This window comes from Geotrypetes seraphini, chromosome 10 (genome assembly GCF_902459505.1).
Source record: "Geotrypetes seraphini chromosome 10, aGeoSer1.1, whole genome shotgun sequence".
Taxonomy (NCBI): Eukaryota; Metazoa; Chordata; class Amphibia; order Gymnophiona; family Dermophiidae; genus Geotrypetes; species Geotrypetes seraphini.
The window spans coordinates 6437990-6462228 of record NC_047093.1 but is presented as its reverse complement, the minus strand read 5'-3'; the positions used below and the strand labels follow the sequence as shown (position 1 = coordinate 6462228).

At 43.9% G+C, this 24239-nt stretch overlaps 1 protein-coding gene across 3 annotated transcripts in view; it reads right to left on the bottom strand.

The window, feature by feature from the left end:
- The window catches only part of RPTOR (regulatory associated protein of MTOR complex 1), a 496675-nt gene that overhangs the window by 285080 nt on the left and 187356 nt on the right, over nt 1-24239 (bottom strand). For all 3 annotated transcript variants that reach the window (XM_033960074.1, XM_033960072.1, XM_033960073.1), the window contains exon 5: nt 6515-6661. In XM_033960074.1, the coding sequence (XP_033815965.1) occupies nt 6515-6661 (147 nt within the window). The remainder of the gene's footprint in view (nt 1-6514; nt 6662-24239) is intronic.

Below are 24239 nucleotides of genomic sequence, written 5' to 3'. Positions count from 1 at the left end.
CACAGCAGATCTTTTGACCCATGGGTGGACGTAAATACAGCAACAATAAAATCAGGATTCAACCCAAGAGCCCCCGGATTAGGACGTGATCCCTCACAGGACACTACAGCTGCAATTCATCAGACTGCCATGATAGAAAGCCTCCAAAAACTAGTTGGAGCTTTAGAAAAAGCTCCAGCGACTTCCATCGCTTCCATATTAGGTATTAGTCAAATCCTGTGCAAGGCAGAAACTGAAATTAAACAATATTGCCAATTCTCTCAGCTCTTCTGCTCTTAATGTCTAGCAATGGTACAGAAGTGTGGCTGAAATGGAATAAAGCCAAAAAATTAAACTACCACTTGGGAAATATCAAAGCCTCTCCCACCCACCCCAGTCTGTTCACCAAAAATGCATTACCCTGTCTTGAAAATTTTTTTTACCCTGTCCTTGTTGATGAGTTTTTTTCAGGCAATGTAAATCAAAATAAAGTTCATAACGCCAGAAAAGTTAAATCCATACAAACAAACATGTTTCTGAATTGTGAGGATTACAACACATGACACAAGTCTGGCTATAAGGAAGAGAGCCAGCTGCATCTCCTCTGCTCTCCTCTCCAGTTGGGTTCTTCCAATTTGGTTTTCATGAGAAGACATCAGCATTTGCATTCGATCAGAAATCCATTTTTGTGGCTCAGCTATGCACTGTTCAATCTTCAGTAAGAGTACAGGAAGAAGCGACTTCTCTAAGCAGCTAAGGGCAGTATAAGGCTCTTTCCGTCTTCTTTTCTTGTGTATCAAGAGGTCCGAGTTTCTTAAAGCCCCAACACATCATGAGCCAGTAGCATACTTAGTATGGCTGACACCCGGGGATGATCTTTTTTCTTTTAACCCCCCCCCCCCAATATAAAAATATTATTTTTAGCAACAAGGGAGCATCTAGGAAAAGGCACCACCTTAAACACTGCAGTGAATACTAGATCATCAACTAAACACGTCAAATTAATACAGATCAATCCTGCAGAGACTCACAACAGAAAACCATGTCCTTTCATATACACAGATACACCTTTGCCCAGTATGGAATAAGTAATCACAAATTAAAAACAGAAATATGTAGATCAGGGGTGCCCACACTTTTTTGACTCGCGAGCTACTTTTAAAATGACCAAGTCAAAATGATCTACCAATAATAAAATTTTAAAAAAACACAACGCACACTGTACGCATAGAATTGTTAATTATCATTCCTATTCCGGGGGTTTTTCAAATAGGTCAAAGCAGATGACTCTATGCACTGTCACCTCAGTAACAACCATACAAAAATAGACAAATACCCACCCCCTTCCCTTTTTACTAAACCACAAAAGCAGTTTTTAGCGCAGGGAGCTGCGCTGAATGCCCAGCGCTGCTCTCGATGCTCATAGGCTCCCTCGCTACAAACCACTATTGCAGTTTAGTAAAATATAGACAGCAGATATAAATTCAGACACATTTTGATCACTAAATTTAAAATAAAATCATTTTTCCTACCTTGTCTGGTGAATTCATGAGTCTCTGATTGCACTTTCATCTTCTGACTGTGCATCCAATCTTTCTTTCAGCCTGTATGCTTCCTCTCCTCCAAACCTCATTCCCTCCCCCAACTTTTTCTTCCTCTCTCCCTGCCCTTTCTTTCTCTCTTCATGCCCCCTTTCTTTTTTTCCTGTTTCTCTTCTTTCCTTCTGTCTCCCTGCCTGCGCCCCTTTCTCCCTGCCCTTCCCCAAGCCACTGCCACTGACATCGGGGAACAGGACCCAAACCGCCACCAATGGATAACAGGCCCCAAAGCTGACGCCAACACCGCCCCATAGTCTCCCTGCTTCAGGCCGTCAATTCTGCCATCGGAGAGGAAGTTCCGCCATCCAGGCAGCGATTGGCTGGCCCGAACTTCCTCTCCGACGGCAGAATTGACGTCGGGGGAGAGGAAGACTGATCGGCCTGGGTGATCGACTCACTTTGCCTTGGCGAGCTACCCGTCGATCGCGATCGACCTATTGGGCACTCCTGAAGTCACTTTGCCTTGGCGAGCTACCCGTCGATCGCGATCGACCTATTGGGCACTCCTGAAGTAGACAAAAGTTAAACTGAACTACCAAGAAGTCAGACTCTGCATACACCACAGAAACAAACAGCGACACAGTCACCTAATACTGTACAAAATATAAAGATAGCAGAAGTAAATTTGAAAAAACTGACTAATAATCATCACTTTACAAATTAACAACTAGAAATAAAACAAAGAATGGAAAATAAGGAAATACTAACTCCCACTCATTGTATGATACCTATGTCCATCCTATTGTTCTCTCTGCGAGCATAATTCATTCCAGAAGCCAAAGCCCTTGTATATCAAAGCAAAGTTCCCCATAGGGCATAATGCAAACTCAGACGATTCGTTACTCGCAAACCGAGGTTTGGCTGTATATACTGTCTGTCCAACTTAGATTGTACGCTCTTCTGAGCAAGGGTCATCTATTGCATGTTAAATGTGCAGTGCTGCATATGCCTTTCAGCACTATAGAAATGATATGGAGTAGTAGTAATTATGGAACTAATACATTTTGCAATTAGCTTACAGAGGTCATAACCTCCTTCCTCAGGTCAGTACAGTATATTATTGTTATGGTGTCCTGCCCTAACCTGGGAAAGGGAGTTTTAGTCTCTGCAAATTAGTAGACCAATAAAAAGATTACCTTATTTCTATTTTCTATATATAAATGTTTATCAATACAGCTTCAACACTACTATATTCTAAAGCAACAAAAAAATAAATCTTCTCTTCATTCTCTTCCCTCTCCATCCACTGTCTGCCCTCTCTCTCTCCACCCTCTTCCATCCAATTTGTCCTCTCTCTCTCTCTGCGCCTCTTCCTTCCACTGTCTGCCCTCTCTCTCACTGCGCCTCTTCCATCCACTGCCTGCCCTCTCTCTCTCTGCGCCTCTTCCATCTACTGTCTGCCCTCTCTCTCTGCGCCTCTTCCATCCACTGTTTGCCCTCTCTCTGCGCCTCTTCCATCCACTGTCTGCCCTCTCTTTGCGCCTCTTCCATCCACTGTCTGCCCTCTCACTGTGCCTCTTCCATCTACTGTCTGCCCTCTCTCTCACTGTGCCTCTTCCATCCACTGTCTGCCTTCTCTCTCTCTGCACCTCTTCCATCCACTGGCTGTCCTCTCTCTGCACCTCTTCCATCCACTGGCTGCCCTCTCTCTCTCTACCTCTTCCATCCACTGGCTGCCCTCTCTCTGCACCTCTTCCATCCACTGGCTTCCCCCCCCCCTCTCTCTCTCTCTCTCTCTGCCTCTTCCATCCACTGTCTGCCCTCTCTCTCACTGCGCCTCTTCCATCCACTATCTGCCCTCTCACTGTGCCTCTTCCATCTACTGTCTGCCCTCTCTCTCACTGTGCCTCTTCCATCCACTGTCTGCCCTCTCTCTCACTGTGCCTCTTCCATCCACTATCTGCCCTCTCTCTCTCTGCACCTCTTCCATCCACTGGCTGCCCCCTCACTCTCTCTCTCTGCCTCTTCCATCCACTGTCTGCCCTCTCTCTCACTGCGCCTCTTCCATCCACTATCTGCCCTCTCTCTGTGCCTCTTCAATCCACTGTCCGCCCTCTCTCTCTCTGTGCCCCTTCCTTCCACTCTCCGCCCTCTCTCTCTGCGCCCCTTCCATTCCTCTTACCACATCCTCTGACAAAGTGTTCCAGAGCTCAAATATTCTCTGAGTGAAAAAAAAATTTCCTCCAATTGGTTTTAAAAGTATTTCCATGTAACTTCATTGAATGTCCCCTAGTCTTTGTAATTTTTGACAGAGCGAAAAATCGATCCACTTGTACCCATTCTACTCCACTCAGGATTTTGTAAATTTCAATCATATCTCCCCTCAGCCATCTCTTTTCCAAGCTGAAGAGCCCTAACCTTTTTAGTCTCTCCCTCCCCCTCCATATTCTGGCCTCTCCTCTCCCTCCCTCCTACTCTGGGATCTCTATTCCTTTCACTTCCCCCAATGCCCTGGCATATCCTTTCGTACTTCGTACAAACATAAGGAAGTTCTTCTTCACCCAGAGTGGTAGAAAACTGGAACGCTCTTCCGGAGTCTGTCAAAGGGGAAAACACCCTCCACGGATACAAGACAAAGTTAGACAAGTTCCTGATGAACAAGAGCGTACGCTGGTAGGGTTAGTCTTAGTTAGGGCGCTGGTCTTTGACCAGAGGGCCGTTGCGTGACTGGACTGCTGGGCATGATGGACCACTGGTCTGACCAGCAGCGGCAATTCTTATGTTCTTATGTTACTTTTCCTCCCTCCATTCCCCATGGTATGGCATCCCTCTTTCCTCTCCCTTCCCTGGTCTTCTTTCTCTCCCAACGAGTACCTACCCCTCTCCCTATTGGCAATGCAGATTTCACAACTTATTGCTCTTGCCAGTGTCAGGTCTTCGCCTATTGCTTGCTTCTGTGAAGTCATGACCCAGCAGAGAGGGAGTTTCAACATCGGCAGAGCAGTGACTTGTGAAAGCTGCTGCTGCCGGAAGTAGTAGTTCCCAACTTTGAAGTCAGCCCTCAGAGCACCCCCTTATGGGCTGCACCTGAGGAGGATTGCTCCCCTACCCCTTGATACGCCACTGTCAAGAGCAGCTACTTCTGAAGTAGAGGGGCATCTTCAGCTACACAGTCATCCTAAAGCATCTCACCTGTAGCTCACCAGCTGTCCAACACATTTGTTAAAAAATATATTGAACTGTCTAAACAAAATACAGTGTACAACAATCAATAGCTCAAAGAAAGATAAGAGTCAAATGCTGTCAAGATAACCCCGCTAAAAAAGGGGTAAATGATCTCCACATAGTCCAGATTCCATAGCAGAAGCTGAAAACCCTGAGACCAGATGGTGGAGGGCATAAGCCAAATCTGGAGAGCAAATCCCAGCAGCATCAGTTTGGACATACTTCTATAGCGTGATGGCTGTTAAGCTAGAGTATGGCTTGGTAAGGGAGCAGCAGAGAACAACAGATGGAGGCTCCGAGATGGAATACTCAAGAATTCAAGCCAGAACTTAAAACCAAAGAGGTTTAATGCAAAACACATACATATGCTCAAAAAAAGAGAAATTAACAGTTTTATTCCAGTGTTTGCATTTGATGTAGCTCAAAATTTCTAAACCAGTAAGTTCAGCCAATTTCTGATCTGCATCTCTCGGACAGGAGTAGCCAAATGGTTAGTGCAGTGGTCTGTGAACCAAAGGAATTGGGTCTGAATCCTACTGCAGTCCCCTGTGACCCTCAGCAATTCACCTAACCCTCCACTGCCCCAGGTATAGAACAAGTAAACCACAGAACGGCCCTTTCCTTTTACCTCATTCTCTATGCAACAGGTTAAATGGGATGCTGACTTTTCAGGTCGAGATTTTCTGCTAGGGCAAGTCTCAGTGACAGCACTGCCCCAGGTCATGCAAAACCCCAGGCTTCCCTTCCCAAACCAGGATTCTGCTGGGGTGAGGTTTGCTGCAAACATCCTCCATTTTCTAATCTGTGGAAGAGTACAACAGCAAGACCTAGAGGCCAGACTTACCAGCCTGTTTGTGACCCTTGGCCAAGCACCGTCACTGCAGAAATAGTGGAAGTAGGAAATTAAAGCACAGGATATTATATTTTTAAGATATATAAACATGCTGAAAGCTAACTGTGGTTCCACTCTAGAATTAAAAAAAAAAACAACAAAAAAACCCACCAAATACTTGAGTATCTGATTGTAAAAACCGCTTAGATAACCTTGATAGGCGGTATATAAAATCCTAATATACTTGAAACTTCAAAGGAGCTCATATTTAGCTTGGCTTGGTAGTGAGAATAGTTATTGTCATTTGGTGGACCAAATGAAATGAATTGCTGGTCTTGTTTCAGTTCTTGGATCACTATAAAACCCAGTAGATGTACTGTCCGTCTTTTCACTGTCCTCCAGCACTTTCACACTTATATTAACCGCAATGGTACAGATATAACAGGAAAGGAATTTACATATTTTTAAAGACTTTTGTGATTTTGGCTCAAGGCTTTTTAAAGAACAATAAAGCCCTGCCTCAAACAGCTCATAATCAAGTATCAATTTAGGGCATCATACAAATAGTAAAATCTCAAGAAATTCACAAATAGGTGCCAAGAGCGCGACAGATCAGCTGATTTAGCCTCTGTCTGGTCTTACTGGAAAAAAGTAATGAAAGCTTTTAAGCTGGGCTCTTCTATCTTGGAAAAGCCCCAGGCATCTACTGGGGATTAAAAACCACTCCCCAAATTTCCCTAAAAGCACCTTTTTAACAACCAGTAATGGACTTTTCTGCTAACCCGTTCTCTAAAGACAACAGATCAAAATCACCACCTTCCGACTTCTATAGCGTGCTAGTGTGGCAGGTGGTCTTTCTACTCATAAAACGTTAAGAGTCACTGAACAGATTAGATCTTCATTTTATTTATCAGACAAAGAAATCTAAAAAGAACCTTACCTCTAGCTCCTGCTCCCTCTGTAATGCAAACTGTTTGAAGGACTTTACGATGAGTCCTGCGTTGGAGCAGTCGTAGACAAAAATGGAAGGACTGCCCATCCATGTCTGCAGGTCATATATGGAGAGTGGGATATACTGTGTGTAATTCTGCAAGAGAGCGTTACATGAAAACATTACAACTGCTGAGTTCAGTTACAGAGTCCAGGACTTGAAAATGATCACAAAGTATGGAATTATATTGGTGGCAATGTAGCGTAAGCTGATATGTTTGGGCCCCGTTAAATGCACACCAAACAGAAATAACCCTCTGGAGAAAGAGATTAGGGAACTATTGATTTCACTCAAATTATTTCTACAGAAATAGGGAAGATAATTAAAAGCAATTTATGTGATTTGCTTAGTTTAAAAAATTCAATCGGCCAAATACAACTCTTTGGTAATCTGTTACTAAGAAACAGAATCCAATTACAATTTACTAGTAGCAGGAGCAATTCAAAACACCAACCATCCCCAGCACGCCATGAGATTCAAACCACAGATGTCCACTGTGCTAATTTCATTTCTATTCCTGCTCTGAAATGGGTCAACAAATGAGCAGGAAACTCCTGCATTTACCCGAGAGCAGCCAACTCCTCTGCCCCAAACAAGATTTCTCAGTTGGCCACTGCTGTTGGTTCAGCCCACAGAGGACACCTTTGCTTTATCACCTCTCATTCAATTATATCAAGGCAAATACACATCTCAAAATTCAAAACCAAAAATAATCTGAAAGAGGCACTTTCACTAGGTCACAGCAGCAGAAAACATTTTGTGCTTCCTTTTGTTCTAAGGGAATGGGCTCCATAGCTCGTAACAGCTGTACATTCATCTTACTTCCAAAGCAGGTGACACTTGACAGCATTTACCGGCAAGATTGCAACAGATTTCTTAACAAGTGGTGCCAATAATACATGCAGATGTTATCTGATGAGTTTTCAGACTTTTAAAATTCAAAATTAATATCTTGAAATCAAGTACAATGCATGGAGTAATTCAGTATCAGCTTTTATGGATCATCATTTCCCATTTAGTTCAGGGTGCTTTCGACTCCCAACTCCTCTCACCTTGGGTTCTGCATCCCCAACCCTATATGGCAGGTCTGTCTATCCAAGTTAGACTGTAAGCTCTTCTGAGCAGGTACCGTCTATACATATCAAAATGTACAGCGCTGCAGAAGCGAGTAGTAGCTGCAAATCTATACACACACATAAAAGTCACAAATGTAATGTAATATACAAATATACGCCCACATACACACACACACACTCACACTCACTAGAACATAATACATTCAGCAAACACAGTTTAACATGGTTATATTCCTAACCCAAGAAATCTAGCAGCTATAATCTCTTGGCTCCAGTAATAAACAGTATTTACCCTTCCCCATGTACATGCCTTCCTTCCTAGAGAAAGGTAAATGCAAACCTGTCTCAAACTGCAAAAGACCAAAATAGAAATCGGTAACATTAACGCTAATCTGTTATCCAATGATGATAGCAACAGAATACACAACAAGCCAATGGGATCAAGTCAGTAGTAGCAGGACCATCTCCAAGACTGGATGCATTTCAGTCTATGGAAACCAGCAAGCTGCGTCTTCTCCTCCACTGCTTAGCAAGAGTTAGTAAAAGCAGAACCTGTATCATAGAGGGTAACAGCAAATGCCCATCAAGCCCAGCATCCTGTCTCCAACAGTGGCAAGATCAGATCAATAGGTAGTTAAGTATCTGGCAGAAGCCAGAGTATATCTATTTGTTGATGCACACAGGGGTAAGCAGATGCTTTCCCAAATCTACGAGTACAGTATTTTTTGCTCCATAAGACGCACTTTTCCACACCAAAAAGGGGTTGGAAATAAGGGTGTGTCTTATGGAGCGACTATCCCCCTTAAGCAGCCCAGGCACCCCCTCCCCCCGTACCTTTTTTTAAAGTCCTCTTTCCACCCTCCTGCCTGTCTCCCTCGCCGGATGGCTCTTCTTCGGTGCTGTTCGTGTTCCTGCCTGGTGCCGCTCCCCGATTGGCTGCAGTCAGTTCTCACAAGTCACAAGAAACGACTGCTGCCAATTGGGGAGCGGCGCCAGACCAGGCAGGAACACGAACAGCACCGAAGAAGAGCCATCCGGTGAGGGAGACAGGCAGGAGAGCGGAAAGGGGACTTTAAAAAAAGGTAGCGAGGGGGGGTGCCAGTGCTGCCTACAGATTTTTTGCCCTGTGCCGGCCTAGCACTAGACCACCAGAGGAGGTACTTGGCAGGGATGTGGAAATCTTTTTTCCTGGGTTTTCCTCCTCTACAGTTGGGCACGTCTTATAGAATAAAAAATATGGTAATAATGGTTGATGAACATTTCCTCTAGGAACTTGCCTAATCCCTTTTTCAATCCTACTATGATAACCGCCTTGATAAATCTTTCAGCATGAAATGCCAAAGCTTAACTGTATGCTCCAATAAGCCACTTATTTTCAAAGGGAATTCTCTTGTCTTAGGAATATTGGAAAGGGTAACTAAGTGTTCTACCAATATGGAGAAGGCCCTCAAGGACTGTGGTTGCCTACTCTTCGGCTAAATGAGACCAGTTTCTTTCATTTAGCCCAGGTGTAGGCAATCACAGTCATTGAGGGTCACAATTCAAACAGGTTGACAAAATTTCCACAATGAATTACATACAATGGAAATAGCATATGCAAATCATTGTGAAAATCTTGAAAACCTGACTGGATTATGGCCTTTAAGGACTGTTGCCCAACCTTGATTTAGCCAATAGTCGACTTGACTGCAGACAGTCTCTGTTCTATAAGTTTTAGCAAGAAAAAGATGTTAGAAATTTGCCAGTAGCTTTCAAGTTCATCCTGGTTAAGGGAGCTCATTTTCAGCAGGTCGCTATTCTGTCATCATCTACTATATTACTATCACAGGGAGGTAAGCAAATAAGAACAAAATGGATCTTACTAAGCCACAACATTTGGTGTGGCAAACTACTCTGAAGTTATACAAATAAATCAAAAGAGGAGATCCGAAATCAAAAAAAGCATTTTTTCTAGTTGTCACTTTTCAAATCATCACTTCTCCTACATCTATTAACTAGCATTAAAGGCTGCAGCATTTCAGACATTAGGGCCACAATGAACTGAAATGACTAAGAACTGCAAGTTTCTTAGATACTGAAGCTCTGCAAGAAAATATCCTCTCATACCAAAGTTCATACTCTTCATCTGGGCTGATATGCCTGTGACCACATTGACAGAAGATGACTCCCTGTTTTCCTTTTTAATCTTTATAGCACAATATGAGGATCAGACTTGAAGGAAACTAATTCCTGGGCTTGGTGCCCAAGGGAAGCAGCCCACAGATAGCAAGGTATATAAATAACCCAATTAGAGTTTGCTGTGAAAGCTTCAGCAGAAGACGAAAGCACTGGAAATGAACAAAGGCAGGCTGAAGGATTCTGCCGCCTTATATCGCAAACTCTTAACACGCCTTGCAACCCATGGGCATAATGCATACACTCAGCTGCTGACAAAACTTCAGTCTTCCCATAAGAATTCAGCTAATGTATTCATTCATTATTTTTCTTACTCATCCTTCTGGAAGACACTCATCTAAGTGTCCCTCTGAATCACAAAATTTAAAGGCATAGAGAACAGCAGATGTGCCACTGCAGAAAAGCTGAAGGCTGGGGAGAGAAAGAAGGGAAGTACTCAGAGTTGAACACAAGAGTGTCCCCACGTGGGCTTAGATTTGTTCTTTAGACCTTCTCTGGATTAAATATTTCAAATCTTGCTACCTTTATGCCACAAGCTTAAAAATACGGAAGCTAACTTCAAGACACTTACACCACTGTTCAAACATGTTAAAGTTGCAATAAATTAAACCACAAAGGGCGGAAGGAGCATGATATGATTTCTTCTAAAAGACTGTACTAATTGAATATTATGCTTCTGAGCCACATGCTTCAATGACCCAGACATGCAACGAGCTCATCCCTGGGCTTTGATTAAACTACGTTTCAAAGGTTTCTATGAATTTATCTGCTTTACATAGTTGCCTCTCTGCTATTTAAGATTGGATACGCACTCACCGGATGTTGATAAAACAAGGGCTTGTTGGGTTTATGCTGGCAATTTTAGGCCATGCCACTCTGTTGATTTGATTTCCCGACTGTGGAATCCTTTCACTACCTGGCGGTGATTATAAATGATAAGTTACCCTTTTCAGCTCATGTTGCACTGGAAATATGTTGTTGCAGAAGTTGCAGTGTGCGAGAGGATTGATTGATTGATTAGCAAGCATTTTTCTATGCAGTGTTTATAGCATGTTTGGATTATGTGAATGCCCTTTTCTGGGGATTTGCAGAAGATCCAAACTTTACAAAACTCTGCTTTAAGACTTTTGGGTGAAGTTGATAGATCGCATCATACAACACCATTATTTATTTCTTATCGTTGGCTGCCTATCCGTTTTTGAATACTGTACAGTTTAAAGATCTCGTTTTTAGTTTATAAAGTGTTGTGGTCTGGAATTTTGTGCAAGTTGGTGACACCTTACATGCCAGGGAAGGTTTTAAGATCTGGAACCCAAAATTGACTTGCTGTTCCTAGGTCAGCTTTGCCCGTCTAATAAGTACACATAATTTTTATCAAGCCCCAATTCTTTGGAATGCTCCGTCTTCTTATTTAAAAGAAGAGTGTTCTTTAATATGTTTTTCGAAACAGCTTAAGGCACATTTATTTTGGCAAGCCCTTCCAGGTTTACTCTTGGAATTGGTTGTGTGAAGTTTTTGGTTGGTTGGTTGGTTGGTTTTTAATATAAAAAATACTACTTTGGGTTTTTGTGTATTTGGGTGGGCTGTTGGTGGAGACTTTCCTATTTGGTTTTTGGAGTTCTTTTCCAATAGGTGAATTTATTTAAAATTGTAAACCGCTTAGATTGCATTGTAAGTGCAGTATATCAAATTGAAAATCACACTGAAATATTTCTCAAAAGATTTTTTATCCTTTACAATCTCCACATCAAAAGATGTAATGTAAGATGACATACCGTATTTACACCCCACTATATAAAAAGAAATAAGGTGCCACACATCCTGGGCTCAGATGTGCATGGCACCAACGTTAGCCCAGTACTGCACTGAACAGAGCACTGGGTTGTTTGCTTTTGCAGGGATGAGAAAGTGCAGAGACTGGAGAGGGCTATCCATCAATGTTATACAAGAGCTTTATTCTATCATCAGTCCAGTCAACCAGAGCTGAAATAATTAAGTCTCTCAACTACCCAAGGGATTCAAGCTTATGGACCGCCACTCTATCCATGTCACCTACACAGACCATTATTTCCTCTACACTCATGTTATGACCCAATAACAAATTAGGAAACTGATAAGTGTTACAGTTCACAAACATTTCCTCTGAATTATCCAAACTCACCACTGCACTAGGATAACATGAGAGAATGTTTAAAAAAAACTTAAGAGGTACAGCTGCAAAGGTCAAAAATATACATCAGGTATAGATGTTATTCAAAAATACTATCCTGGAAGCCCAGACTAGATATTTTCCATGTATTAAAACAGAAGGAAGAACAAATAACAGCCAGCGTGGTTAATAAGTGAGGTGAAGGAAGCTATTAGAGCTAAAAAAGAATCTTTCAGAAAGTGGAAGAAGAATCCGACTAAAAATAATTGTAAACACCACAAGGAATATCAGTTCAAATGCAAGGTGAAATAAGGAAGGTGAAGAGAGACCTTGAAAAGAAAACTGGACCGGAAGCAAAAACACAAAAACTTTTTTAGGTTTATTAAAAGTAAGAAGCTAGGAAGAGAATCGGTTGGACTGTTAGATGACCGAGAAATAAAGGGGCTCTCAGGCCATAGCAGAGAGATTAAATTAATTCTTTGCCTTGGTCTTCAAGTTTCAAGTTTATTGTAGTTTTGATTTAAACGCAATATCAAGTATTTTCAATGCATATAACAATAATAAAAATTTGGGGGAACAAATAAAATCATTTGAGACAATAAACATACAAACCTATCCATAGTTAATTAAAGATGCATAAGGAATATCAGGAAAAACTACATTTGTTTTAAAAGAAAAAAAAACCCCGAAAATAAAAAAACATTTAGGAAAGGAACAACATCAGGAAGGGTATTAAAAAAAATTTTAATGGAATTTAGTTTGGAAAAAATGTTTAAAAAAAGGCTTAATCTAGAAGTAAATAGGAAAATCAAAAAAGATTATCTGATCTAAGATTTATATGCATCTTTATAAAGATAGCTTTTTAGTTTGCTTTTAAATTTTTCTAAGGAGGTTTCAGCGCGCAGAAAAATTAGAAGTTTATTCCAAAGCTGGGGTCCCAAGATAGAGAAAGTTGTAGTTCTAGTGCCAATTATTTTCAATGATGGAATGGTCAACAAGTACTGATCTGCTGATCTAAGGGATCTAGCTGGGGAATATGGTATTAAATATCGATATAAGAATATTGGAGTATTAGTTTTCTGAATTTTAAACGTTAGTAATGCGATTTTATATGTTATTCTTGTGAGATCGGCAACCCATGTGCTTCTTTTAAAAGTGGAGTGACATGATCATATTTTTTGGAGTTAGTAATAATTTTTATTGCTGTGTTTTGTATGATTTGTAACCTTCGTATTTCTTTCTGAGTTATGCCTTGATATAATGTATTGCAGTAATCCAGCCAGGAAGATGTGGAGAAGCTACCAGTGCCAGAAATGGTATTCAATTCTGATGAATCAGAGAAAGTCAAACAAATCTCTGTAATACGGGATGATGTAATGGGTCAGTTTGACAAACTGAACAGTAGAAAATCGCCTGGACTGGATGATATACATCCCAGACTGCTGACAGAATTGAAAAATGAACTTGCATAGCTATTAATAATTTGTAATTTTTCTTTAAAATCCAGCATACTACTAGAAGACTGAAGGGTGGTCAGCATGATACCGATTTTTTAAAAGGGTTCCAAAGGTGATCTGGGACATCATAAACCAGTGAGTCTGATGTTGGTGTCGGGCGAAATGGTAAGAGACTATTATAAAGGACAAAATGACAGAACATATATAAAGGTATGGATTAATGTGAGAAAGCCAACAGATTTAGTCAAGGGAAATCTTGCCTCACCAATCTACTGCATTTCTTTGAAGGGGTGAATGAACATGTGGATAAAGGTGAACCAATGACATTGTATATTTGGATTTTCAAAAGGCATTTGACAAAGTACCTCATGAAAGACTTCTGAAAAAATCAGAAAGTCATGGGTTAGGAGGTAATGTCCTTTTATAGATTAAGAACTGGTTGAAACCCAAAGTAGGTTTAAATGGTCAATATTCTCAATGAAGAAAGGTAAACAGTGGGGTTCTGCAAGGGTCTCTGCTGGGACCACTGCTTTTTAACATATTTGTCAATGATCTAGAGATGGGAATAACTAGCGAGATAATTAAATCTGCTGATGACACAAAGTTGTTCAAGTTCAATTCATTTACTATACCGCCAATATAAAACCGTTAAAATCCAAGCAGTTTACAATAAAAGAATAAAAAGGGGGAGAGGTGTTAAAACAAATCAACAATAACGAACAATACGACTAGAAACAAAGGGGATAAACGATAGGAAAGAAATTACAACAAAATCTTAGGAAAAAAGGATATAAAGAGAAGGAAAAAAACAAAAGGCAATATAAATTTATGAGGAAAATGCCTGAGAGAAATAGTAAGCTTTTAACTGTGTTTTAAATGTTGAAAATGATTTTTCTGTACAAAGATAGAGAGAGGGAGGATTGTGAAAACTTGCAAGAGGACCTTGGGAGACTGGGCATCAAAATGGCAGTTGACGTTTAATGTAAGCAAGTGCAAAGTGATGCATGTGGGAAAGAGGAACCAGAACTATAGCTATAGGAGTCACAGCCCAGGAAAAGGATCTAAGTGTCATTGTTGAGGATATGTTGAAACCCTCAAATCAATGTGCGGTGGCTGCTAAGAAAACAAACAGAATGTTAGGAGTTATCAGGAAAGGAATAGAAAATGTTATAATGCCCTTGTATTGCTCTATAGTACACCTGCACCTCAAATACTGTGTGCAGTTCTGGTCGCTGTATCTCAAAAAATACATAGCAGAATTAGAAAAGGTCCAGAGAAGGGAAATGAAAGTAATAAAAGGAATGGGACTTCTTCCCTAGGAGGAAAGGCTAAAGTGGCTAGGATTCTTCAGCTTCCACACTACTGAGTGGAGTGGAAAGGGTAAAAGAGAATTGCTTGTTCACTCTTTCCAAAAATACTAAGACTAGGGAGCATGAGATGAAGCTACTAAGTAGTAGACAAACTGGAGAAAATATTTCTTCACACGTGTAATTAAACTCTAGAATTTGTTGCCAGAGAATGTGGTGAAATCAGTTAACTTAGCAGGGTTTAAAAAAGGTTTGGATACTTTCCTGAAAGAAAAGTCCATAGGCCATTCTTGAGATGGCTTGGGGAAATCCACTGCTTATTCCTAGCATAAAATCTGTTTACTACTTGGGATCTGGGTTGGCTACTGTTGAAAAACAGGATACTGGGCTTGATGGACCTTCAGTCTGTCCCAGTAAGGCAACTCTTATGTTCTTATTTCTCAAGAAGGAAATTTAAGCACTGTAAATCGTATTGCTTAAAATGAAGGGTTCTAGCATTGAGCTAATAAAGAGGCCTTCCTTGTACAACTGATGGAAGATTTTCATGACATCTTCCAAGTCACCTATTTTGTTCCCCTTTTATTGCTTCACTGTCAAAAGCAGCGCGGGAAGGCGAATATGAGGGGCAGTGGGGATCAAGTATGTATGGTGGTGTTATGCAGAAGATTTGGTCATTCTGATAAGTTTCCATTGATCAGTGGTCACTTCCACTGCTACTAAATGTGTGTGCACTCCTATGTACAGGCAGTGGTTTCTAAGAATGATATTCACCAGCCATATAGCAATGTTACTTACCGTAACAGTTGTTATCCAGGGACAGCAGGCAGCTATTCTCACTAGTGGGTGATGTCATCCGACAGAGCCCCGATACGGACATCTTGCAAGCATGTCTTGCTTGAAGAAACTCAGAAGTTTCGAGATGCCCGCACCGCGCATGCGCCAGTGCCTTCCCGCCCGATGTACCGGGCGCGTCTCCTCAGTTCAGGTAGCTAGCCTGAGAAGCCAACCCAGGGGAGGTGGGTGGGACGTGAGAATAGCTGCCTGCTGTCCCTGGATAACAACTGTTACGGTAAGTAACATTGCTTTATCCCAGGACAAGCAGGCAGGTATTCTCACTAGTGGGTGACCTCCAAGCTAACCCCAATGGGATGGTGGGAGAGTTGGCAACTTAAGAGAACAAATTTTGTAACACTGTTTGGCCAAACTGTCCATCCCGTCTGGAGAAAGTATCCAGACAATAATGAGAGGTGAATGTATGAACCGAGGACCAAGTGGCAGCCTTACAAATCTCCTCAATCGGTGTCGATCTGAGGAAGGCTACAGAGGCTGCCATTGCTCTGACCTTATGGGCTGTGACCTTACAGGGAAGGGATAATCCAGCCTGGGCATAGCAGGAAGAGATACAAGCCGCCATCCAGTTGGAGATGGTGCGCTTCGATACCGGTCGTCCCAACTTGTTTGGATCAAAGGAGACGAAAAGTTGAGGAGCAGTTCTGTGTGGCTTTGTGCGATCCAAGTAGAAAGCTAGAGCACGTTTACAGTCCAGAGTGTGCAAAGCAGATTCCCCAGGATGAGAATGAGGCTTTGGAAAGAACACCGGAAGCACGATGGATTGGTTGATGTGAAATTCAGAGACCACTTTAGGTAAGAATTTTGGATGAGTACGGAGAACCACCTTGTCATGATGGAATACGGTGAACGGTGGATCCGCCACTAGGGCCTGAAGCTCACTGACCCGACGAGCTGACGTGAGGGCCACTAGAAAAACCACCTTCCAGGTGAGATACTTGAGTGGAGCCGTGTTGAGAGGTTCAAACGGAGGCTTCATAAGATGAGACAGGACAACATTGAGATCCCAAACCACAGGAGGAGGTTTGAGAGGAGGGTTGACATGAAAAAGTCCTTTCATAAATTTGGAAACCACAGGATGAGCAGACAAAGGTTTCCCTTGTAGAGGCTGATGGAAAGCCGCAATAGCACTCAGGTGGACTCGTATAGAGGTAGACTTGAGGCCAGACTGGGACAGGTGTAGAAGATAATCCAATACAGAAGATAGGGAAGCTCGCTGAGGTTCCGTGGCATTGGAAATACACCAGGAAGAGAATCTAGTCCATTTTTGGGAATAGCATTGTCGAGTAGCAGGCTTCCTGGAAGCCTCCAAGACCTCCCTCACTGCTTGAGAGAACTGGTGAGGAGTTATGTTGAAAGGAACCAAGCTGTCAGGTGGAGGGACTGCAGATTGGGATGAAGTAGTGAACCTTGATGTTGAGTGAGTAGTGAAGGAAACACTGGAAGAAGTACTGGCTCCCTGCTGCTGAGTTGAAGTAGAAGGGAGAACCAAGGTTGTCTGGGCCACCGAGGAGCAATCAGAATCATGGTGGCATGGTCTAATCTCAATTTGACTAGAGTCTTTTGAATGAGAGGAAAAGGAGGAAACGCATATAGGAAACGTTTGCTCCAATCCAGCAGAAAAGCATCTGCCTCTAGGCGATGAGGAGTGTAGATCCTGGAGCAAAATTGAGGCAGCTTGAAGTTGTGGGGGGCTGCAAAGAGGTCTATCTGAGGTGTCCCCCACTGAGCAAAGATCTGATGAAGGGGGTCGGAGTGGAGCGTCCATTCGTGAGGTTGAAGTAGACGACTCAATTTGTCTGCCAAGACGTTGTCCTTCCCCTGAATGTAGACTGCTCTGAGGAAGGTGTTGTGGCGAACCGCCCAATCCCAGACTCGAAGAGCTTCCTGACAAAGAGGGGCCGAGCCCGTGCCCCCTTGTTTGTTGACATAATACATGGCGACCTGATTGTCTGTGCGAATAAGGACCACCATGTCGTGAAGCAGATGTTGAAAAGCTTGGAGAGCATTGAAGATGGCCCTGAGCTCCAGAAGATTGATTTGATGGAGTCGTTCCGCACTGGTCCAGAACCCCTGAGTGCGAAGACCATCCAGATGGGCCCCCCATGCATAGTTCGATGAATCGGTCGTTAGAACTTTCTGATGGGGAGGAGAATGAAACAGCAAACCTCTGGATAGATTCGAAGAGGTCATCCACCAGAGAAGAGACTGCCGTAGAGCAGGAGTGACCACAATGTGACGAGATAACGGGTCGGACACCTGAGTCCACTGAGATGCCAGAGTCCATTGAGGGATCCTGAGATGTAGTCTGGCAAAAGGCGTCACATGAACTGTAGATGCCATGTGGCCTAAAAGGACCATCATGTGTCTCGCTGAGATGGATTGGCGAGAAGACACTGACTGGCAGAGTAGAAGAAGAGCATGTAAGCGTGGAGGAGGAAGGAATGCTCGAAGTTGAATGGTATCCAGGACAGCCCCTATGAAGGGGAGAGACTGGGTGGGCTGAAGATGGGACTTTGGAAAGTTGATCTCGAAGCCCAAGCTCTGCAGAAAACAAATGGTAGTCAAGGTCGCCGAAATGACCTTGGGAGCGGACGGGGCCTTGATGAGCCAGTCGTCGAGGTATGGGAACACCTGGAGACCCATGTTCCGGAGTGCAGCGGCCACCACTACCAGACACTTCGTGAAGACTCTGGGCGACGAAGAGAGGCCGAAGGGAAGCACTCGATACTGCAGATGCAGATGTCCCACCCGGAATCTGAGGAACTTGCGGGAGGCCGGATGAATCGGGATGTGAGTGTAGGCCTCCTTGAGGTCCAGAGAGCATAACCAATCGTTCTGCTCGATGAGGGGATAAAGAGAGGCAAGGGTCAGCATGCGGAACCGTTCCCTGACCAAAAACTTGTTGAGGACCCGAAGGTCCAAAATGGGACGCAGATCGCCCGTCTTCTTCGGGACCAGAAAGTACCGGGAGTAAAACCCCTGGTTTCGTTGATCTACCGGTACCGGCTCGACGGCCCGAAGCCGGAGCAAAGCCTGAGCTTCCTGGAGAAGAAGAGCGGTCTGTGTGGAGTTGGAAGGATACTCTCTTGGAGGATGGTCCGGGGGAACCCGTTGGAAATGAAGAGAGTATCCCTCTCTTACGATGGAGAGGACCCAGAGGTCCGTGGTGATCGCCTCCCATCGATGACAAAAATGATGGAGGCGACCCCCTATGGGAAAATATGGGGTAGACAGAACGAGATCGGTTATGCTCCCTGGAGGAGAGTCAAAAAGGCTGAGTAGCCTTGGGAGCAGCCGGCATCTGAGGCTTTTGCTGAGTCTTCTGAGGCGGCTGTCGCTTTGCAGGCTGTCTCGCAGGAGGGGCCTGCCTCGGTTGATAACGCCTTTGGTAGATTATAGGCGGTCTAGAAGGACGAGACTGTTGTGGTTTAGGCTTAGGCCTCATGATAGACTGGAAAGATTTTTCGTGGTCTGACAGTTTTTTAGTAACAGTCTCGACAGACTCATCGAACAGATCCGCTCCCGCACAAGGCACATTTGCAAGTCTGTCTTGGAGATTCGGATCCATATCAATGGTGCGAAGCCAAGCCAGTCGACGCATGGCGACCGAGCAGGCCGCAGCACGAGCCGAGAGCTCGAAAGCATCATAGGAGGATTGCATCAATTGGAGGCGCAACTGGGACAGGGTCGCCACCACCTCCTCAAACTCAAACCGAGCCTCAGCATCGATGAAAGGTGTGAACTTGCGGAGTACCGGCAAGAAAAAATCCAAATAGGACGAGAAGAAAAAATTGTAATTGAGCACTCGAGTCGCCATCATTGAATTTTGATAGATACGTCTACCAAACTTATCCATCGTTCTCCCTTCCCTGCCAGGAGGCACGGAAGCGTAGACTTGGGAGGGGTGCGAACGTTTAAGGGAAGACTCGACTAGGAGGGACTGATGAGAGAGTTGAGCTCCCTCAAACCCCTTGTGGTGCACGATGCGGTATCGAGCATCCAACTTGCTAGGTACCGCAGGTATGGAATACGGTGTCTCCAAACACCGCATGAGAGTCTGGTCAAGTAACTTATGCAGGGGAAGCCGAAGTGTCTCCGCCGGAGGATGAGGTAAATGCATGGTGTCCAGATACTCCTTAGAGTACTTCGACCCAGTATCTAAGGTCACATCCAAGTCATCCGCCATCTGTCTGAGAAAGGATGAAAAGGAAAGTTGGTCCGCCAAGGCCGGCCGGCGAGACGGACTAGAAGACGTGGAAGCCTCCGGTTCCAGGGAGAGCTGGGAGCGGCATGGAGAGTATGAGGTAGATGGTTCTTCATACTCCGGTCCCTCTGGCTGGGATAAATCTGAGGATGAGTATCCCATACGCTGCATTTTCTTCTGTGGAGACACCTCCGAATGACGCGAGGAGTGTCTAGAAGAATGTCGAGATCGATGCCCCTCCCGATGCCGGGATGGGGAACGTGATCTTCGATGCATCGATCGATCCCTTGAAGCCTCGAAGGAATGGATTGGACTCGATGCAGTGGAGCGCATGGGAGGCAACGATGCCGACTCACGCAGTGCCACCCAAGTCTGGTATGGAGTGCGAAAGAACTCCTCCTGCGATGCAGTATGCCCAGGACTCCGATTATCAGGGGCCGATGTAGTACCCTGGTGACGTGGAGGTGTAATGGGCTCTAAAGGCGGCATGTCAGAAAGGGAAGCCCGCCTAGTGGGTTCCGCCGCCCTCCGCCGCTCCCCCTCGTCGAGCAGGGAAATCGAACGACGAGGAGGAGGAGGAGGGGGCGGACCGCTCTCCGGGACCGGGGACCGTAGTATCGCCCTGAATATTAGCGATAAGCCTCGGTCCCATCGTCCGCATGAGCTCAACAAATTGAGCTTCGAGCAGGGATTTAAGCGATGCCGATATGGAGGGATCCGCACCGAAAGGGGGTCCTCCTGCACGGTCATCGCGTTCCTTCGTGGTCGAGTGCTTCTGCTTGGTAGCTTTGGGCACTTTTATGACCACGGGAGGAACAGTGGAAGGCGGTACCTGAACCGAGGAGACGGGAGCAGGAACCGATGCTGAACTCGATGCAGAAGCCGGTGTGAACGATGCTGGCTTCACGATGCTCGATGCATGAGTCGCAGATGCAGGCTTCGAACAGACCGGTGAAACATCTGTCGAGGTCGAAGCAGATGGCTCCTTAGAAGACTCCATCTTAAACATGGACTCCCAAAGTAAGCAGCGCCGTTTAAAAGAGCGCGCTGTGAGCGTGGAACAAGGCCGGCACGATTTCGGAACGTGTTCTGGACCAAGACACTGAAGACAGCGCCGGTGTGGGTCCGTCAACGAAATCGCACGCTGGCACTTGCTGCACTTTTTAAAACCGGTGATAGGCCGGGACATAGGCCGGAAAAGTGACGTTGCTAGGTCGAAGGAGCTAGGTCGCAGCCACGAGGCCGGCCCGGCCGAACCGCCGGACGAAATAATTGTAACTTTTTTTTTTTTTTTTTTTTTTTTAAATAGAAATAAAAGTCAAAGAAAGTAAGTAAAACAATAAAACGCGGGGAAAGAAGGCAAAATACTGAAATTTCAGTCAGCGCAGAATTGAAGAGAACTTCTCAGCTCCGCGGAAAGAAAAGAACTGAGGAGACGCGCCCGGTACATCGGGCGGGAAGGCACTGGCGCATGCGCGGTGCGGGCATCTCGAAACTTCTGAGTTTCTTCAAGCAAGACATGCTTGCAAGATGTCCGTATCGGGGCTCTGTCGGATGACATCACCCACTAGTGAGAATACCTGCCTGCTTGTCCTGGGATAACCCTGTTAATTTCAGAAAATCATTACCTACAAACAGCACAAGAGGTCATGTTTAATAGATAGTATATTCTTGACAAAACTGAAGTAAGTGAGAATCTTAATCATTAAGGAGTCCATTCATTAAAAATCACAAGCCTCACCAAAAACTCTTGCACACAACTACCTTCCCATTAAATATGCAACGATATTACTGGCAAAAGTCCCGTTACTGTCCATTCATGAGGGTCATTGTAAATTTCTTTCAGAGGAAATATATCTGAAAATTATGAGCTCTCTCAATCTTGAGCTCCTGCTGATGGAATATTAGGCAGAGAGACTAGACTGACAAATGGGGAAGATACACAGAAGGCAATTAAATGACTCATGATTTGAGTGTGTGTGTGTTTTAATAGGTTGAGGGGGTTTGCAGTGGGGAGGGAAGAGGGCAGTTTTTGTAGAGAAGGTATTAGATTTATGTACAAATTATCTCCCCAGGGTCTTCAGGGATATATAAGAGGAGCCATGAAAGCAGAAAACTCTTTGTTTTGCCCAGGTTAAGCCTTTTCTTCCTGGTCAAGATCATTAATTAAAGCAAAACAAAAAAAAGCAGTTCAAAGCTGATATTGATAGATTACTGTTGATGAGGATGCTCACCTGTGCTCAGGAAGTAATGTTTCATTTACCAGGACAACTTTAGCTGAGCAATCAGTAGTAATGTTTTCCTTTCTATCACATATTGAACATTTTAAATTTAGCACTTTCAAACTTAGTCCATATGAGAACACATTGGTTCACAACCCAACTGGAGACAGAACTATTAAGGAGCTGAATTGGAAGGGTGCCCCTATAAGACAGAACTCTGTCTCCATCTGCTGGTCAACAGACATGGCCCACAGGTTCTGGGCTGGTCTAGTGAGGAAGGGTGGGGTGGGACAAGGCAAGCCTTGGATATATATAGATACTCAAATGCCTTGTGCTTAGGGCGGAGGACAAAGGTAAAGCAGTGAGAAGGGAAAAGGAAATGCTGGACACTGGAGGAAGAGGGTTAGAAAGGAAAGAGGTAATGACAGAGTACAGGATGGAGGAGAGGGGCATGATTGAAGGCTCTCCCAAGGCATCAGATAATACCCACAAGGAACATACATGAGAGAGAGCGCAAGTTTCACAAAGTGGAGAGGTCAATACATTCAAATCTGTCTCATACTTTACCCAACTGGCTGGGTACAGGTTGACAATCAATAAGGTATCTTATCAGATATGTCACCAACTTTTTTTTTTAAATGACCGAGAACCACCTTGCTTATTTTTGCCTGACTGAAAGGGCACAAAGCTACCATCATATACAATGACCTGTCCCTAAGTGATGCAGCAAGTACAAAGGCAGCCATGTAGAATAAACCAGGGCTAGGCCCAGTAATCTTTGGACAGTCTTACTGCTATAGACCCAGGAATCTATCTGTTTCCAAGTAACCATTTGATTAGTTCTCTTGACCCCTGTCCAGCTGATAAGCTGTCTAGACCGCTTGCTGTTATAATTATCTTTGGCACCTGGATAATTGCAAAACTTTGTGGTACGAGTATGAGCGAAGACAAGGCCTGAACGCTCTTGACTGATGGGATGTGTATGTGCTCAGCTACACAAACTCTGTCATGCTTGCTTGAAAAGATTCTACCAGAAGCAGAACACTACTATAAATATTCTATAAATGATGATCAGATGGTACTTCCTGGTCCGAAGTAAGCCCAGTATTAAACTAAGCAGGGTACTTTATATTTTACTGCATCCTCTGCCTCTGGAATAGTCTCCTGCTAGAAATTTGTTTCAAAGTATCTTTGCATAAGTTTTTTAAAATATCAATCAAGACTTGGCAATTTTCACAAGCATTTTGTTCTTAGTTGGGATACGCGTTCTAGTGGCCACCGAGCACAAGATTTCCCCACCTATCTCTCCTCCTTGGTTGTGATTGCATCGTCTGTCCTATCAATTCAATTGTGTAGTTCCTTTCTGAATTTCCTTTATTTGATAATTGTTTTGTAAACCACTTAGTTCTGCTCGTCAGGTTCAGTGGTATGATAAATCAATAAAAACTGTAATAGACACAAAGATGGATGTCGGGTCAGAAAGATCTGTGCTATACTAAATAATGATGCCAAAAATACCAAAAATGTTTTCTGGCTAGAAGCCTGGGGACAATATTTATAAATTCAATAGGATACTTGCATTCTAAGGCCATGTTTAAGACCTGCCCACTGTCCTGGAAATGCAGCCAAGGCATAGTAAGAAAAGGTGCCTTGGACACTGCTATACAGCAACACCCTGACAAGTTCTTGGAGGAAAAGTCCATAGTCTGTTATTGAGAAAGACATAGGGAATGCCACTGGATCGCTAGCATGGAATGTTGCTACTCTTTGGCTTTTTGCCAGGTACTAGTGACCTGGATTAGCCACCATGAGGATGGACCACAGGGCTGACCCAGTAAGGCTGTTCCTATGGCTCATGATTCCTAATAAGCTCCACCTTAGTCCTGTACAAGAGAAAAGGAAACGTTTCAGAGAACAGGACACATGCATGAAGACTCACGGCTCTGCCTACTCCCCACCCCTTTACCCCATGTTTCTCTTAAGGAAAGCGCTGCCACTGAGGCAGTTGGGTTTAGTTTTCCTCAGAATGGAGAAAACAGTCCACATAGGAAGAGGAAGGAAAATAAGCCCCCCAACTGATAAAAGACTATTCTGGAGTCATCTGTCCTGTCTTGATTAAAACAGAGGTTGCACAGGCAACAGGATGATGGAAAGGAGAGAAATCTCTGCCCAGCCTGGCTGCAGCCAGGAATGACATTCAATGAAGACCCTCATCCAACTTGGCCTGGAAAT